The sequence below is a fragment of the Mesocricetus auratus genome, unplaced genomic scaffold, assembly GCF_017639785.1.
Source record: "Mesocricetus auratus isolate SY011 unplaced genomic scaffold, BCM_Maur_2.0 Super-Scaffold_100691, whole genome shotgun sequence".
NCBI lineage: Eukaryota > Metazoa > Chordata > Mammalia > Rodentia > Cricetidae > Mesocricetus > Mesocricetus auratus.
In genome coordinates, this window is record NW_024429267.1 from 42,235,995 (window position 1) to 42,253,456 (window position 17,462).

The 17,462-nt window shown below is 43.9% G+C and overlaps 1 protein-coding gene across 4 annotated transcripts in view; it reads left to right on the forward strand.

The window, feature by feature from the left end:
* The window catches only part of Nphp3 (nephrocystin 3), a 38,715-nt gene that overhangs the window by 11,375 nt on the left and 9,878 nt on the right, over positions 1-17,462 (forward strand). For 3 of the 4 annotated variants that reach the window (XM_005074826.4, XM_040739879.1, XM_040739877.1), the window contains 11 exons: positions 3,023-3,179; positions 3,761-3,835; positions 5,095-5,268; positions 7,534-7,637; positions 8,046-8,160; positions 8,728-8,871; positions 9,338-9,435; positions 10,538-10,640; positions 11,368-11,450; positions 14,153-14,291; positions 16,009-16,173. In XM_005074826.4, the coding sequence (XP_005074883.1) occupies positions 3,023-3,179; positions 3,761-3,835; positions 5,095-5,268; positions 7,534-7,637; positions 8,046-8,160; positions 8,728-8,871; positions 9,338-9,435; positions 10,538-10,640; positions 11,368-11,450; positions 14,153-14,291; positions 16,009-16,173 (1,357 nt within the window). Of the gene's footprint in view, positions 1-3,022; positions 3,180-3,760; positions 3,836-5,094; positions 5,269-7,533; positions 7,638-8,045; positions 8,161-8,727; positions 8,872-9,337; positions 9,436-10,537; positions 10,641-11,367; positions 11,451-14,152; positions 14,292-16,008; positions 16,174-17,462 lie in introns of those variants that run through there. The other variant, XR_005874780.1, reaches the window with a different exon arrangement.

Sequence of the window (17,462 nt, forward strand, 5' to 3'; positions counted from 1 at the left end):
ACATTCATTTGTTAATAATGTACTATTTATTATCTTTATGCTTTTAACATTTGCTTTTGTCTTCCTAATTTTAAACTTGAGTTCCTCCTTCCATTTATTTTCTATTATTTGTTTTTCTCCTTTAACTAAAATTCTGGTTTTCTTAAACAATCATTCTTTTAAAATTGAAAAAAAAATTCTTTTAGCCAGGCAGTTGTGGCGCACTCAAGAAGCAGAGACAGACAGATGTCTGTGAGTTTGAGACCAGCCTGGTCTACAAAGTGAGTTCCAGGACAGGCTCCAAAGCTACAGAGAAACCCTGTCTCAAAAACCCGAAAAACCAAAATTATTCTTTTTAAAGAATCATAATTTTAATTCCTTACATTTCTGCTTCGGTTTTATTCTGCTTGAATTTCCCTCATTTCATTACTCTTTTATTTGTTTCTCTTAGGGCTATTGTGGCATTTGGGGCTGGGAGTGTAGCTCAGTGGTACAACACTTACCTTACCTGCACGAGGCCTGGGTTCCATCCCCAGTGAGCATCCCTCTCTGTGAACAAAAGTATAGAATTGTGACAGGAGCACTGAGCGTCACCCACAGATACAGCCGCTGCTCAGGTTACTCTGCTTCTGATTGGCTGGCTCTCTCAACTTCCCAAAAGACGAGTCTAGGAGAAGCACCCCTGAACAGCTTGGGAGCTTCATGGGAGAGTAGGTTCCTGATCAATAATTACTCGTTATGTGCATACGGGACCCACAGAGTTACTTAAAGATGTTGTTGGTTGGTTCCTCTCATCATTCTGTACTCACATAAGAAGCACTGTCGTTAAAACTTCATGCTCTCTAGGTATGAGATAAATGGGTGCAGAGCAAGCTATACTAACACGCCTAGCAGTGGGTGCGGAAAGTGAGTGGAGAACTCCACCGGTGTTGTGTCTCTCCACTGTCACTCCCCGGAGCAGGCACAGAGGGGGAGCTTCTTGTGGAGGTGTTCTGAAATGTGCAGATTGACCTGCTCCTTTGCACTGACGGCTGTCAATGCGAATATTCATGGCTGAATAGGAATCCCCCAGATACCAGGGTTGGCTGGCCTCTTCATGCCAGTGACAATGCTTATATAGCTGGGGCCGCCAAAAACGCTTGGTCCTGAGGAGAGAGGAAGGCTGACTGTCCCTTAGATGACAGCCTGCTGACAGCACAGAGAGGCAGCTGTCATGTTTGCTGCGCTACTCCATCCAGCCTTCTCAAGAAACAACTCCCCTGTGATGCCTCCGGTGCCCCAGAGTAATTGTGTCGCCTTCCAGTACTTCTTGAGTCCTGTTCTCGAATTTGTTCAGTCCCTCTTTCAGCCAGGTCCGCTGCAGCTCACCTCCCAGAGCGTGGTTATGTGGGAGCTCTCGGTCCATGGTTGACCTGCTTCCGTTCCTGGGCTTCACCGTTTCTGCCCCTTCCACCTCGCCGCAAAGGCGCAAAGGCCTTTTCTCCTCTAGCAAAAACTTCTTGTTTACCTCGTGGCCCACCCTCTGGCTGCACCCTGCAGAGTAGATCACCACACCAGCTGGCCTCCTTCCTCTCTGACTTTAGCAATTATCCACTAGTGACCTATTTGTTTCCGGTCTACTTTCTTTCCACCAGAGTATTTGAACCAGATGCCACAGCCCACATTCCAGCTTTCCCGTGTGTCAGTTTTACAGTGTGCGATTATGAAATAGAAGGTTCACACTAGCACTCAGGCAGACCTCAGACTTTTCTCCCAAAAAAGTAACAAAAGGACAATTGAAATTCTGGATTTTCATGGGACTCAGTCAACACGCTAACATGGAAAACATGTATGAATCAATAGAGATGATTGGTACAAAAAATCTAATAAGATATTTTTTTCTCTTTTGTATTTGGAATTATTTTAATTTAATTTGAAGTTCCAATTATATAAACACACACATCAGTTTGCTTCTCATGAGGTCTTTCACATGATGTTTTCTTTTTTATTTTATTTTTTTTACATAATGTTTTCTTGAAAAGGGAAATTGCTTGCAATGTTCCTGTGGTATAGTAAACCCAAATAGATTATATTTTTTCCTAAACCTTCTAAAAATTGTAACTGTGGTTCCCTGTAACAAAGTTTCTTTTTTAAAAAAACTTTACCCCATTCAAGATTTTTGCTAGCCATTTGGCAGTCCCCATTTTCCCCATGTTTCCTATAGTAGACACTGGGTATATAGATTCAGAACTTGAGATAAGAAAGGGCTAGAGAAGAGAAATGCCTGAAGTTTTAGAGCTAATCATATTTGTATTTTAATTTAGAAAGTACATATTTGAATGAAATCTGTTTCCCATTTATTTGCAAAGTTCTATGAGTCCGATTCATTATTTTGAGCAATGCACAAACAGTATTTTTGAGACTTTGTGTGTTTCAAATAAATCAATTATAAAAGCTTTATAGCTCATGGCATAATTTACAGGTCTTATTCTCTCTGGCTAATGAACACACTGTATTTCTTTTTGTTTGTTTGTTTTTGTTTTTGTTGGGTTTTTTTTTTTTTTTGAGGCAGTGCTTCTCTGTGGCTTTGGAGGCTGTCCTGGAACTAGCTCTTGTAGACCAAGCTGGTCTTGAACTCACCAGAGATCCGCCTGCCTCTACCTCCCGAGTGCTGGTATTCAAGGCATGCTCCACCAACGCCTGACTTGAACACACTGTATTTCTAAGACCATGTCAGACTAATACTGTAAAATGGCCAGTTTGGGAACTGGAAAGATGGCTCAGTAGATGAAGAGTTTGCTGTAGACACATGAGGACCTAAGTTCAAATCCCTGAACCTACACAGAAGTTTGGATGCTATGAAGATCTGTAGTTTCAGTATGGGACACACACACACACACACACACACACACACACACACACACACACACATTTTGAAAGCTTTTTTTCCTCTGTAGCTGGGTCCTTGTCACTGTGGTAAAAGCCATTTGGGCACTTAGACTGGTCACTAAGCATCTGGTGCCACAGTGCAGTACGACCCGAGACTTGACAATTTCCAATCTAGTTTTCTACGGGAAGACTGTGAAGAAGCCTTTCTGCAAAACCCAGAAGGAAAACCACGATTAATCTACCATCATTTGGAGGATGAGGAAGTCACTTCCGACTCTGTCCAGCAATTCCTGGATCAAGTTTCTAACCTAAGCAAGACCAGCAAAGCCAAGGTAAAACACAGAGCACATGTCACAAGGCATGTGTGGCAGAGGTAAAGCCAGAGCCAGTAGGTGGAGAAGCGTGGGAAAGCAAGCCAGGGTGTCTGGAAGAGGGGATATACAAGAGGGCGGCCCAATTAGGTCAGTCCTGAGAAACCTCAGAAACTCTTTTACAGACCTGGCCTTTTCTCTTGAAGTAGAGCTGGGGAGTATTGGTTGCTCTGACCCCTGTCCACGACTTCTTTGGTTTTGTGAGGATAGAGCAGTCTGGAGGGTAGCAGGCAGTCTGAGATCTGGTGCAGCCATCTAGATGAGACATGCTGAGCTCCTAACCCTAGGGATAGGGTTGAGATGAGACAGGCACCCAAAAGTATACACTGTTCACATGAATCCCTGTGTGACCTCAGATGAGCCTTTTAACTTGTCTCGGTTTCCTCTTTCTGAACAGCAAGGTTACATTATAGCATCTTTCTTGTAAGGAGCTTGCCGGAATAAGAGTTACAATGTTAAAAGGCTTGCTGCTACCAGTGTCTTCCATCTCTTGCTGCTACTCTTACTGTATTTCCATGTTACTGTTAGACCTTTCTCCCTAGATCATCGATCACTCAGGGGATCCTACAGAGGGAGTGTATAAAACATACATCAGTGTGGAAAAGATTATTAAACAGGTAAATATGCTTTTCTCTGTAAGCTTTCATCTACAATAGCCTAATAGCATTTTTTAAAAGAGTTTTCCAGACAGAACTACTTGTGTGTAGTTTTGAGGTCAAGAGAGTACCATTGTTCTGTTGGGATTGATGTCAAGGAACTCCATCTCATGACAGGTAGTGGTGGTGCACATCTTTGATCCCAGTGCTTGGGAGGCAGAAGCTAAGGCAGGCAGATCTCTGATTTCCTGGTCTGCATAATGAGTTCCAGGACAGCCAGGACATCTGGGGCTACACAGAAACCCTATCTTGAAAAAAGCAAACAAACAAACAAAAAATAAAAATAAGAAAAGTAAGTTAGAAAGAAAGAAAGAAAAAAGAAAAGAAAGGAAGAAACTCCATCTCAGCAGTTCAGTTTCTTAGGCATTAGTGCACCTGTGAAATTATTCACCCGTAGGGCTGAAATGGTGCTGAGTCTGTAGAGCACTTGCCTCACAAGCATGAGAACCTAAATAGGAGTCCAAGCACGCACTTAAAAATATTAGGCATGATGGTATGTGCTTGCAATCCCAACACTGGGGCAGTGGAGACAGAAGGATTCTCTTAGGGTCACTAGCTAGCCAGGCCAAAGCAATTAATCAGTGAGCTCTTGCCAGTGGAAGACCCTGTCACAAAGGAGGTAAGTTTTCCTGAGGATGACACCCAAAGCTGTCTTTGTCTCTTGACTCCACACTTCTGTGAGTGCGAAGGCACATGCACACACGCACACACACACTTTTTTTAAGTTATTCACTAGCCAGATATAATTACAACTATTATATGACATTTTTCAGAATACAAATCCCACTAGACAAATAGCACTCTGATTTTAGTTTTAGTTGAGAACTCGTTATCTTTATGTTTCAGTGTTTTCATTTTAAACTAGGATTCTTATGGTTACAAATTTATTCTTGGAGGTACTTATAATAACTCTTATTCTTTGTTTGTTTGTTTGTTTGTTTGTTTTGTTTTGTTTTCAGAGACAGGGCTTTTCTATAACAGTCCTGGCTGTCCTAGAACTCACTTTGTAGACCAGGCTGGCCCAGAACTCACTAAGATCCACCTGCCTCTGCCTCCCGAGTGCTGGGATTAAAGGTGTGCACCACCACCATCCAGCATAACTTATTCTTAGAAGCCTAAGTCTGGACTTGCCCTCCTTGGTGGGTAAGGCCGGGCATTTTGACCCCTGCTCGAGGTCTCTGAATTTCATTTGCTTTCCTCAACTTGTTCTTGGTACTCAGGACATCCTCGGCCTTGAGAACACAGATGTGGAGGTGAAGGATGTGGGCGGTGAGGACTCCCCTCCAGAAGACGATGATTTCGGGGATGTTCTGTGGGACATACACGATGAGCAAGAGCAGATGGAAGCCCTTCAGCGGGCTTCTAACTCCGCCCATGAACTGGGAGTTGAGAAGGTGAGCTGAGAGCTCGGTCTAGGAAAGATCAGTTGCTGGGGGTGGGGGGGCACAGCTGGGAAAGTCCAGAGTGGTGGCCCTCTTCTGTAACCCCAGTGTGTGGGAAGGCAGGGGCACAGGCAGATCTATGGAGCTCACTGGACAGTCAGCCCAGCCAATCAGTGAACCTGGGCTGGAGGAAAGGCCCTGTCTCAAAAAATAAGGTGACAGCAAATGGCAGCTTCTGGCCTCTACATGCAACTGCACACACACACACACACACACACACACACACACACACACACACACACGCTTAGAAACAGTAATAATAAAAATAAGTTAAAGGTTGTCATATAATAATTCTTTCACCTGAGCATATTCAAGTTTGTGACTGTGTTACCTGCTCTCAAGGCTGGATGACCCATGTTGATATGTGCTTAGATTGTATCATAAAAAGACTATGTGGGATCTCTGTGAGTTCGAGGTCGGGTTGGACCGATAGCCTCCAAAACAACACAGAGAAGACTATGTGACATTGACATATATTATGAACACCAATATTTTTATAGATGACAGATTCATGCACCCATTATGTTACCAGCAGCAACTCACCCAAACCAGGCTAGGAAATGACAGCAAAGCTAGGCTGTCAGTTCTTCCTAATGGTTACAAGAATTAAACTGCCCCGTGTTCAGAAAACAAACTCTGGTCAGTCATTCGATGGGCGGATCAGCCATTCACTTTCGGTATAATCAGCAATTATTAATATCTAAACTTAAATTAGCAATCTGACATCTACTAAGAAACATGTCCAAGTTAAAAAATACTTAATAATATTACAAACTAATGAACAAATCAATTTTTTAAATTTGTATGACATTATGTAGTGTGTGTGTGTTGAGGGGGCAGGGACACATATGTGGTTATTGGGGAACACCATGTGTGTCCTGGGAATGAACTCAGAGGGTCAGGCTTCGTGACAAACACCTTTAATGGACTGAGCCATCTCAACTTGAGTCTACAAATTAGTTTCTAGAGACTGTCACAGAAGTTGCCTTGAGCAGATGCATTTTTATAAAACTCTTGGAATTTAGACTGTGCTTATTACTTTGTTCTGAAAAAAATCTCTGGTCATTCTAAACTTGACCTTCTTATTCACAAAAGGAGGCTCCCTAGTTCCCCTTCTCTCACAGATCAATGTTGCAAGTTAAGATGTTAAGAACAGTATCCCACATGAGGTTACTAGTAACTAGAGGCTGTTTTTAGAGAGGTACTGGTATAGAAGAAGAAACTGAAGTCTGACGCGGTTTTCCCATGAGCACACGAGGAATAAATTTTCCCAACACGAGGACTGTAGATCTTTAAGTGGGTTTTCTGTAGAACCATGGACCAAGTTATTGGAATAGAGAGGGTAATTAATCAACAAGCCCTGTTCCTTCAGAGGCAGCACTGCTCTGAGACACTGGGGTTCCTTGGCAGTTGGTTCAGGTGTAGATACAAGCAGAACAAACTAAAAAACCACACCAAGGACATTATCGTGCAGTTAAAGATTTTACTGCCGTAAAGTCAGCCCAAAGCCCACCACAAACTATTATGAATTTAAAGTCATCATCAACCAGTTAGAAGTTGATAGACACAGAAACACTAAGCTGGCTCTGGACAGTACTCCCAAGAAGTACTGTGGCACTTTGCTTTTGTGAGCACAGCCTTGCAGGTCTGAGCTGGTTTTGCATGGCTGGGGAAAGCTAGGAAAGGATGGGTTCTTGGACTTTGTACAGAACTCAGCTTCATAAAGATCTCAGACAGTCTGTCTGAGCCTGGCTGTCTGGGCAGCCTGGGAGACTGCAGGGAAGGGGGTCAGAAGAAGCTGGAAGCCTGCTTTTGTTTGGATCCATTCTTAGTAAACCCACAGCCTGAGACAGGCTCCGGAGCTCTACGTTCATTCTTGTGATGAGAAAACCTAGGGTCGCTGTCTGGGCCTGCACAGCCTTCTGGGACACTTCCTGTGGTCGAGGGGCGCCAGTGTGGTGTGATGTCCTCTCTGCAGCATTTCAGCAAATGTCTAAACGTTGTGAAAGCCGCCCCGGTCGGTGCTGTCCCTCACTCTAATTATGGCCTCCCCACGGGCCCAGATCAGCATCCTTGCACTCGGCCAGCCCCAAGTTTGTTTCCTCGCACACTTCCTCTAGTGTTTTCAGGGGTCACACAGAAGCTAAGTGTCAGTTCAACTTAGTGCTCGCAGAGGCGTCTGCGATCTCACAAGATAAATCCCTTCTTTGTTTCTAGTATTACCAGCGCCTGGATGATCTGGTGGTGGCACCAGCCCCGATCCCACCCCTCCTGGTTTCTGGAGGACCAGGGTCTGGAAAGTCCCTTCTTTTATCAAAGTGGTATGACCCAATGCAATTAGACCATTCTTTTCACCGCCTTGTTTGTCCGTTTTGTTTTCTAGGGGTAGGGTCTCCTGTAGCACAAACTAGCCTGGTTTCAACCTCTGTGTGGAACTAAGAATGAGCTTGAACTCCTGATCTCCCTGTATCCACCTCCGCTAACATCATACTTTTAGTTAAAAGTGAATGCCTATTTTATTAACATTTTGTGTTGATTAACATCATCTTATAATAAAATGAGACTGTTAGTTAAGAAGTGGAACTAATAATCTCTCTATTTGTTCCAGTGAGACTAACGATGTAACTAAGAACACCGGGGTGGGGGTGGGGGGGGCAGCATTTGATGTCTAGCTCTTTGTGTATTTGTTGCTATGGAGAGTTGATAAAAAGTGCCGTGTTTTTCCCTAGGATCCGGCTGCAGCAGAAGCATTTCCCTAACATGCTGATCCTGTCTCATTTTGTGGGGCGGCCCATGTCAACCAGCTCAGAACCCTCCTTGATTATCAAGCGGCTGACCCTGAAGGTATGATGGGCCCTTTCTGCAGCCATCTGGATGTGACGAAGATTATGACGCTCTTGGGACTGAGACAGCAGTACTAAGCAGACTTCCAGGACTGTAGGTAGAAGAGCACTAATGATTGACAGGCTGCAAAGATGACCCAGTTGGTAAAGTGCTTCCTGTGCAAGCATAAAGCCTGAGTTTGTATCCTCAGCATGCATGTAGACACTCAGACATGGCAGCATGCATGTCTGTCACCACAGCAGGGTGGACAGAGACAGGAGGGTCCATGGGACTTTCTGGCCACTAGCCTAGCCAGTTAGTGAGCTCCAGGTTCAGTGGGAGACCCTGTCTGAAAAAATAAGGTAGAGGAGCAATTGAGAAAAACACTCAACATCACCCTCTGACCTTCATATGCAGACACACACACACACACACACACACACACACACACACACACACACACACGTACCTGGTACCATCACTGTGGGGAGTCAGCAATGATGTACACAGTAAGGATAGACAGGTCTCCCTGCTATCATGGAATGTGACTGATGTACTTGCACGTGGTGTCACCTTGTCACTCTGCAGCTGATGCAGCATTTTGGGGCCGTTTCTGCACTGACACTGGATCCTGCTAAGCTTCTGGAAGAATTTCCCCACTGGCTGGAAAAGCTCTCTGCTCGGCATCAGGGCAGCATCATCATCATCATTGATTCCATAGACCAAGTTCAGGTGCTGCCCTCGCTGTGGCTTCCAATGGCTTTGGCAGGCATCCCAGTTCCCGGCTTCTGTTAGCAGTCACCAGCAATGGCTACGGCAGGCATCCCAGTTCCATGCCGGGGAAAGGAGTGATGCTTTCCATTTGTTTCTGCTTAATTTCTGGGGAAGAAGTGTCTGAATTAAAAAAAAAATGCTATGCTCATAGGCAGTCACATCAAGTAAATCTAATCTATATACTTAGCAAGAAGTATTTACTTTGACATGCTTTTAAGGCATGGACATTTCCTTAAATGTCCAGAATTCAAATTTGGTGATAACGGTGTTTTGCCAACGTCGGATCAACCATTCCCAAAGAGTTGTATCCTGAATCATAATAAGGAAAGTGTAAGGAGAACTTTATGCTGTCAGAGAGCTATAGGAATTGTTCTGAAATGCTGCTGTTATTATTATAAGTTGACTTCTGCTGTGTCTTCTTAAGCAAGTGGAGAAGCACATGAAATGGCTGATAGACCCCCTGCCGGTGAATGTTCGAGTCATTGTCTCTGTGAATGTGGAGACCTGCCCTGCAGCGTGGAGGTACGAGTGTCCATCCAGTTCCTGAGAGTGAGGGCAGACAAGGGAAGGTCCTTGATGTCCGTCCGTGCTTTTTCGTGTACACGCCAGTGAGGCTGGGGAGAGGCGACTGACCTAAGGGAGAAGGAACCATTTGTAGGATTTGGTGGGGTGGGAGGAGTCAGCGCTGGGGTGGAAGGGAAAAGAAGGAAATGGAAATGACTGCAGGTTGTCTGAACCAAGAAATGGAAGCCAATCATGACTTCCTGGGCTGAAAAAGGAGACACACAATGGGCATGTTTGGGGGGAGAGCTAGTAGGTTTGTTTTTCTTGGAGAGTTTAGTTTGAATCCTAAATTGCTAATCCAAGTAATGACATCTAGTAGGCAGGCAAATTTGTGGGTGAGGAAAATAGAGAGGAGGGGTGGTCTGAGAATTACAGTCTAGAGGCCCATTTTTCTAGAATGAAGGCTCACTTTTATTGAAAGCCCTCAGAAAAGTGATATAAGGGGTGAATTCTGTAGGGTGGTATTCCTTAACCTGTTTATTTTTTATCCAGGGAAAAACCTTGTAAAGTTCTTTCCTACAAGAAAACCTTTTTCCCCTGGCCATGCCTCCTTAAGAAATTTTGTTTTGTTTCTTTTTTATTTATGACTTTTTTTTTAGTTTTTTATCAACAGTTTTTTGTTTTGTTTCTTTTAATGCTGTGTGCACACACTGTGTGTCAGTGTGCATGTATAAGCAGATATGTGTGCCTATCTGTACTTTGTACATAGCATAAGGTTTTTCCTATCCCGAGTCAGTTGCCCTGTAAGAAACTGGGGGCAGAGACCATCTTGAACTGCTCCCCTGAGCACTAAGTGCCTCCATCTAGTTTAATGCAGGCCCTGAGTGTAGAAATAGAGTATGTAGTTTATGACACTCTGCTTTGATTGTCGGTTGATGTAATGATAAACCTTAGAATGAATCAAATAACAATTTAATGTGACTAACAGATTCCATAGGTTTATTTTATAAAGACCACATAAAAATAACCCATCTGATGGATTTTAACGGGTGTTATGGTAGATTATGGTTTTCGTTGGATTGTTAGAAATTTCTTTTCTTTTTTCCTCTTTAAACAAAAGGTTGTGGCCTACACTGCATCTCGATCCTTTAAGCCCCAAAGATGCAAAATCCATAATAATTGCGGAATGCCACTCTGTAGACGTGACGTTGAGTAGAGAGCAGGTGAGCTTTCCCACTTCGATGCTTTCCCTACTCTGCCAGAAGACTTAACATTCAAGACAGAGCTGTGTTCTCATGAGGAACTCAGGCGTTCAGCCATTATTTTGGTAATAATTCTTCCCCTTACAAAGAGGTGTGTGTGCTGTGCATGTGTGTACACGTGTGTATGCGGGTGCATGCGCCCACGCATGAGCATGTACAGGCCAAAGACTGGAGTCAGTGTCACCCCTGTTGCTTCCCATTATTTATTGTTTGTTTGTTTTGAGTCAGGGTCTCACTGAACCTAGTGCTCAATATTTGGCTAAACCAGATGGCCAGCAAGCTCCAGGAACCCTCCTGTCTCTGCCACCCCACCCCACCCCTATCCCATCTCCCACTCTGGGGTTATAGGCACACCCCACCACACCCAGCTCTTTAACCACCCAGCCACCTCCCCAACCAGCCCCATTCTGTTTTCAATGACGGATAGAGGAAGCAATCCAAATACTTTGGGAAGAGTGTATAGTGTTAAGAAGGTATTCTAAAAAGTGAAAAGTGTTTTATATCGGCTGCATCTTCCTTCTGCAGCTGAAGTCTCGCTGCAGCCAGGCTCCCTCCATTCCACCTGTGACATCAGTGATAGCAACAGAGACAGTTTCCTTCTGCTTGGGACATCTGTGGCTGGATCAGTAGTAATGATCCCAGGCTACTTTTCTCACTTTGGTTTTGTTTTCTTGGGAAACTGGTGTAGGAGAAGCAGCTAGACCAACACTGCCGTTCCGCCACAACCTGTAATGCCCTCTACATCACCCTCTTCAGCAAAATGATGGCGCGGTAAGTGGCCGTATCCCTTGGTGTTCTGCTCGCATTCATCCTGTTCGTCTCTCTGCAGTCGGCTTTCTCTGCAAAGTGAGGGCCGTTCAAACTAGCTTCACTGGCCTGCGATGTCTCCCTATTCTTAGGTGACCCTCACTCGGGAGGATGTGACTCACTGTTGAGGATGGAGGAATGGTTTTAAGTTAGGACTCTGGGCTCTCTAGACTCTGGTTCTGGTCATCCAAGCAGTGTCAGGTATGGGTTCCATCTTATGAAGTGGGTCTTAAGTCAAAGCAGACATCAGTGGTTACTCCCACAAGGTTTGCAGGCAGGACAGATTGTAGATCAAAGTCTCTGTGGTTGGGTTGGTGTTTACTTTTTGTTATATTTTATAGTCTGTAGAGTACCTTTCCATTCATAGACACTAGAACATGGGTTCTTTATAGGCACTAACTAGAGTTCTCCATGTTTACTGAGTTGTGTGGGTGTTGTCTTCAGCAATAGGGCCTTACTGTCAATTTGTGGAGAACGAGCTATTGTCTTGGTAACAGCCTGGAGTTGGAGGGCTTTTCACCATATCCTTTCAGCCAACAATTGAATTACATGAATCCTGATACTGGAAACTTCATTTGGTGACAAGATATGGCCAATAGGGGTTCTGTCTCCCTCATTATTTAGAGACTTCATTGGGATTTCCTTCATATATTATAGGAAGTTCCCACTGCCCCTCAGATATTCTTTAGTTCTGTCTCTCCCCTCATTCCCTTCCTCAATCCCATCTTCCCTCTCCCTTCCCACCTGATCCTCCCATTCTTGCCCCTCCTCCCACCCCTGGATCCAGTCTACTCATAAGATCTATTCTATTTCCCCTTCCCAGGGAGATCCATGTGTCCCAGGCAGTCCCTTCCTCTATGCCTAATGTCTCTGGGCCTGCGGATTGTTGCTTGGTCATCAACTTATTAATGGCTAGTATCCAGATATAAGCAAATACATACCTTATTTGTCTTTCTGTGTCTAGGATCCCTCACAATGATTTTTTTATGAATTTGCCTGCAGATTTCATGATATCATTTTTTAACAGCTGAGTAATACTATGTTATGTAAATGTACCACTTTTTTAAACTTGATATTCTATGTTTGGTTGATATCCATGGAAGGCCTGCCCTTTTCTGAAGGGAAATGGGATGAGGAGTGGATCTGGGGGAGAGGGGAGGTGGTGGGGGGACTGGGAGGAGAAGAGGGAGGGAAAACTGTAGTCAGAATGTAATATATGGGAGAAGAATAATTTTTTTAAAGATTTATTTATTTATTACATATACATTGTTCTGCCTACATGCCAGAAGAGGGCACCAGACTGAATTGTAGATGATTGTGAGCCACCATGTGGTTGCTGGGAATTGAACTCAGGACCCCTGGAAGAGCAGTCAGTGCTCTTAACCTCTGAGCCATCTGTCCAGCCCGAGAAGAATAAATTTAAAAAATAAAAAATGAATAGAGTAGCAATGAGTTTGAGCAAGTGCCCCTGTGGTAGGATGGTGTATCCTTTGGATCTGTGCCTATGGCTGGTGTAGCTGGGACTTGAGGTAGATCCATTGCTTTCTGAGGCCGCCACACTGATTTCCAAAGTGACTGTAAAAGTTTGCACTCCCACCAGCAAAGGAGGAGTGTCTTCCTTGCTCCAGCATAAGCTATCATCGGTGTTTTTGATCCTCATCATTCTTACAGGTGTATCTCAGAGTAGCTTTGATTTGCATTTCCCTGATGGCTAAGGATGTTGAATACCTTAAGTGTTTCTTAGCCATTTGTATTTCCTCTGTTGAGAATTCTCTGTTTAGAACTGAACCCCATTTTTTTAAATCGGGCTGTTTGGTTTTTTGATATCAAGTTTCTACGAGAATATATTTTATGAGGACTGTGGACCATTTTTGTATTTAAAAAGTAAACTTTTGTATGGGTGGAGTTTGTTCTTGCAGTACTAGGTACTGAACTCAGGCCTAGGCATGGGCATGCACTCTGCTGCTAGGTTGCTTCCTGAGTTCTTGTGGTGTGTGTGTGTGTGTGTGTGTGTGTGTGTGTGTGTGTGTGTGTGTGTGTGTTGCCTGTGTTTTCTCAGTTTCTTTATTTTGCAGTACTTAGTAACCCTGAACCTAGACACATGCTAGGCAAATGTCCTGCTTCTGAGATGGGGTCTCACTAATTTGTGAGGCTGACCTTAAACTTACTCTGTGTCCTAAGCAAGTCTTAAACTTGGCATGTTCCTGTCCCCTCACCCACCCCCATACCTGGGGTTACACGCTTGAACCACAAACCCTGGCTCTTTTACTGAATTTCTTTAGTTTACCCTGGTGTTCTCAAGATCCTGGCTCCATACAGTTTCAGCATGCATGGCTGTCATTGCTATTGTCATCCCTGTGTCCTGCAGGTGGTGGCGTGCTAGAGGATAAGGGCCAACTCTTACTCATTTTTATATTCCGCAGTGAACACTAATGACTTGACATAAATTAACTCTCAGCACATGTTCATTGAAATGGATTAAATGGTATAATAAAATAAATCAAATGACTCCAGCAGCTCCAGAAAACTATCATTTCTCTGTATTTTTTATTGAGTTTCCATTATGGGTTATAGTGTAAACATAGAGGTCACTGTTTTTATGTGCCCACATTCTTCACAGCTACTGGCAGTCTTTGTGAAATTCGGTCTGTTCTCAATTCCCACAGTGCCGGGAGAGCAGGCAACTTGGAGAAAACCCTTCGGCAGTGCCTGGAGTGTCAAGATACAGTTTCATTGTACAGACTCGTTCTCCACTCCATCCGGGAGTCCATGCCAAGTGACTTGGACAAAGAGCTGATGACACAGGTGAAGGGCAGTGCACCCACCAGAGGACAGCTGGGGGCCTCGTGGGTACAGTTTATTGGTATCCTGGCATGGATACGCACACCAGCATTCAGGCAGATACTTAGACAGCTCAAAGGGCCCTGTATGGCATAGTATGTCACACGTGGCGGCATAAGGACTCTGTACATATGTGCAAGCTTCCCCTTTTAAGTGAGCACATCTGCCTGTTCGTACCTTATTGCCCTTATCGCCCTTATCCCCTTCCCCTTCCCCTCTTTCTCTTCCGTCGTCTATCTCTCTTCCATCTCTGTCTCCCTTCCATCTCTGCTCCCGGTCAGCCGACACCTACTCCTCCCTTGTTCCCTTTGCCAATGAACTCCACGTGGGTTTATTGAGTAGTGTGTGCGTGTTTCATCGCCCGCAGCCGCAAAGATAATAACAGAGTTAGTCATTTTTGTTTGAGCTTAAGTACGTTGCAAGCATATGAGGAAGACTGGAGCCCATGCTTGCTGCATTCTTCCTGGTTATCACTGAGATTTCGCCTCTCATGGTTATTCATTGCCCTGTTTCTTGTGTTTTTAAGCCCAGGCTGGTCTCAAACCGCAACCATCCTCCTGGGCCAGCCTTCCAAGTGTTGGGATTATAGGCTTGCATAGCCATGCTTGACTTTTACTCCTTTTTAAATTGGGTTGTCTGTTTCTTCCTGGTCTGTGTGTGCCTGTGTATCTGTTGGGGGGGGTGTATATGAGTGCAGGTTCCCCAGGAGGCCAAGGGAGGACTCTGGATGCCTTGGAGCTGGAGTTATATGTGGTTGTGAGCCTCCGGTGTGGATGCTGGAAACTGAACGTGGGTCCTCTGGAAGAGCAGCAGGTGTTTTTAACCACTGAGCCATCTCCTCGATCCTGGATTTCTTTTTGTGATTGGTTTGAAGTTCTTAAGTGTTCATATTAAATACAAATTACGTTATCTTTTTCCTTTGTATTTTGTCACCTATGATGGTATGTATTTAAAATTTTTATTTTGCTAAAATCAAATTTACCAACAGTTCTGGTCTGTTGTGTTTCAAACTCTCTCCTGCTTTAAATGTCCCCTGTGTGATGTGTGTTCATGTAGTTTCCTTCAAAACATCTTAGAGTTTCTGTGTGTGTGTCTTTAATTCATGTGGATGTATTTTAGCTTGGGTGAGAGAAAAATATCTGCTTTTTATTTAGTCTTTTGTTATGTGACTATTTGATTGTTATTTTTATTAAATAATATATTCTCTTCTGATTTGGAGTGCTACCTGACAGATATTAGCTCACATGAAATTGTGGGTCTGTTTCTAGGCCTTTCTATTCAGTTGAGCTTCCCCCCCCCCATGATATATTGTCCTAGAACTTTTAGACAAGCTTTAACATTTTGTTGAGCAAATTGTCTTTTTCTGTTGTTTTTTGTGATTGTCTTGGCTAAGGTGTGTGTGTGTGAGAGAGAGAGAGAGAGAGAGAGAGAGAGAGAGAGAGAGAGAGAGAGAGAGAGAGAGAGAGAGAGAGATGTGCACGTATGTACAGCTGCCCGTGTGTAGATATGTGGAGGTCAGAGGTTGACATCAGGATGTCTCCATCAGTTGCTTCTCCACTTCCTTTGTTTCTTTGAGACAAAGTGTGGATAAAAAGTTAATGAGTGTTAACAAGTTTTAGACATTCTTGGCTGTGATTTCTGAGGTGCCCTGTGCTTCCTGTGTGTCTTGCTCTCTGTCTAGATTCTCTGTCTCATCAGTGTCAGTCACAATGGTGTGAGTGAGTCGGAGCTGATGGAGCTGTATCCAGAGATGTCCTGGGCTTCCTTGACCTCCATTGTCCACGGTTTACACAAAATGTGTCTGCTGACTTACAGCTGTGGCTTGCTCAGGTTTCAACATCTGCAGGTAAATATTATTTCAAACATCTTTTTATAAAAAGTTTTGTTTTGTTTTTTTACTTGTAAGTATCTCTGTAGCCTTCCATGCTATGTTACACTATGTTATGTTAAATGTTTCAGATGCTAACATCAAAAGCTAAAGTTTGGCATTACACTTTGATTTTTTGCAGTGACTTTAGAATGCATGTGAACTTGCCCAACACTAAGCGTGTCTAGTGCCTTCAGGAGGCAGCTATTACTTCAAAAGTGGCACCCAAAGTGCTTTAGTTCTAAAGATCTGCTGCAAAGTATCGTCTGTCATGAACAATAGTGTATTGCAATTTTATTAAAAGGAGCCAGGAACAGTGGCACATGTCTACCATTATGCCAGTACCTGTAAGGTAGAGACAGGAAGCTCAGGAATTCAAGACTAACCTGGGATGCATGAGATCATGTCTCAAAACCCACAGCATTTATTAAGAGGAGCTAGGTATGGTAGCACAAGCCTATAAGCCTGGGCAACTAAGGCAGGAGCTTTATAAATCTGAGGCCAGCCTAAGGTACGCTACATAGCCAGATGCTGTAAATCTCAAAAACAAAAAACAATGATTAAGAAGGTATCTCTCTTGTTACATGTTACACATAAAATGTTTTAAAAATAGCAAAATTCCAGCCATAAAGCAAAATCAAAAAGGGAGTTTCTCTGAAACCTCATGAGCCAGGTCCCCACAGTTCAAATCACCCTCAGTGCCACTGTCTCCAATGCTCCTACTAGTATGGCTCATTAAACTCAACTTAAGGCATTCAACTGCTTTTCTGATCCACAGCCCCAAGGTCCATACTCTGTCAAACAAAAGCATGGTCCAGCCTATCACAGCAATATCCCAATCCCTGTACCAACTTCTTTCTTAGTTAGGGTTTCTATTGCTGTGAAGAGACACCATGACCACAGCAACTCGTATAAAGGAAGATGTTTAATTGGGGCTGGCTTACAGTTCAGAGGCTTAGTCCATTGTCATGGTGGCAGGAAGCATGGCAATGTGCAGGCAGACATGGTGCTTGAGAGGTAGCAGAGAGTTCTATATCTGGACCCACAGGCAGCTGGAAGAGACAGTGAGCCACTAGGCCTTGCTTGGTTTTATACCTGAGGCTGCACGGCCCAGGCTGTATAACCTAGGCTGGCCTAAGCAAGTGTTCTCCCTGCTTTAACCTATGTGTGATGGATGCAGTGCCACATCTAATTTTCTGGGATTTAAAACACACACATACACACATACACACACACACACTAACTAACTAATTTTTAAGTTAAATTGT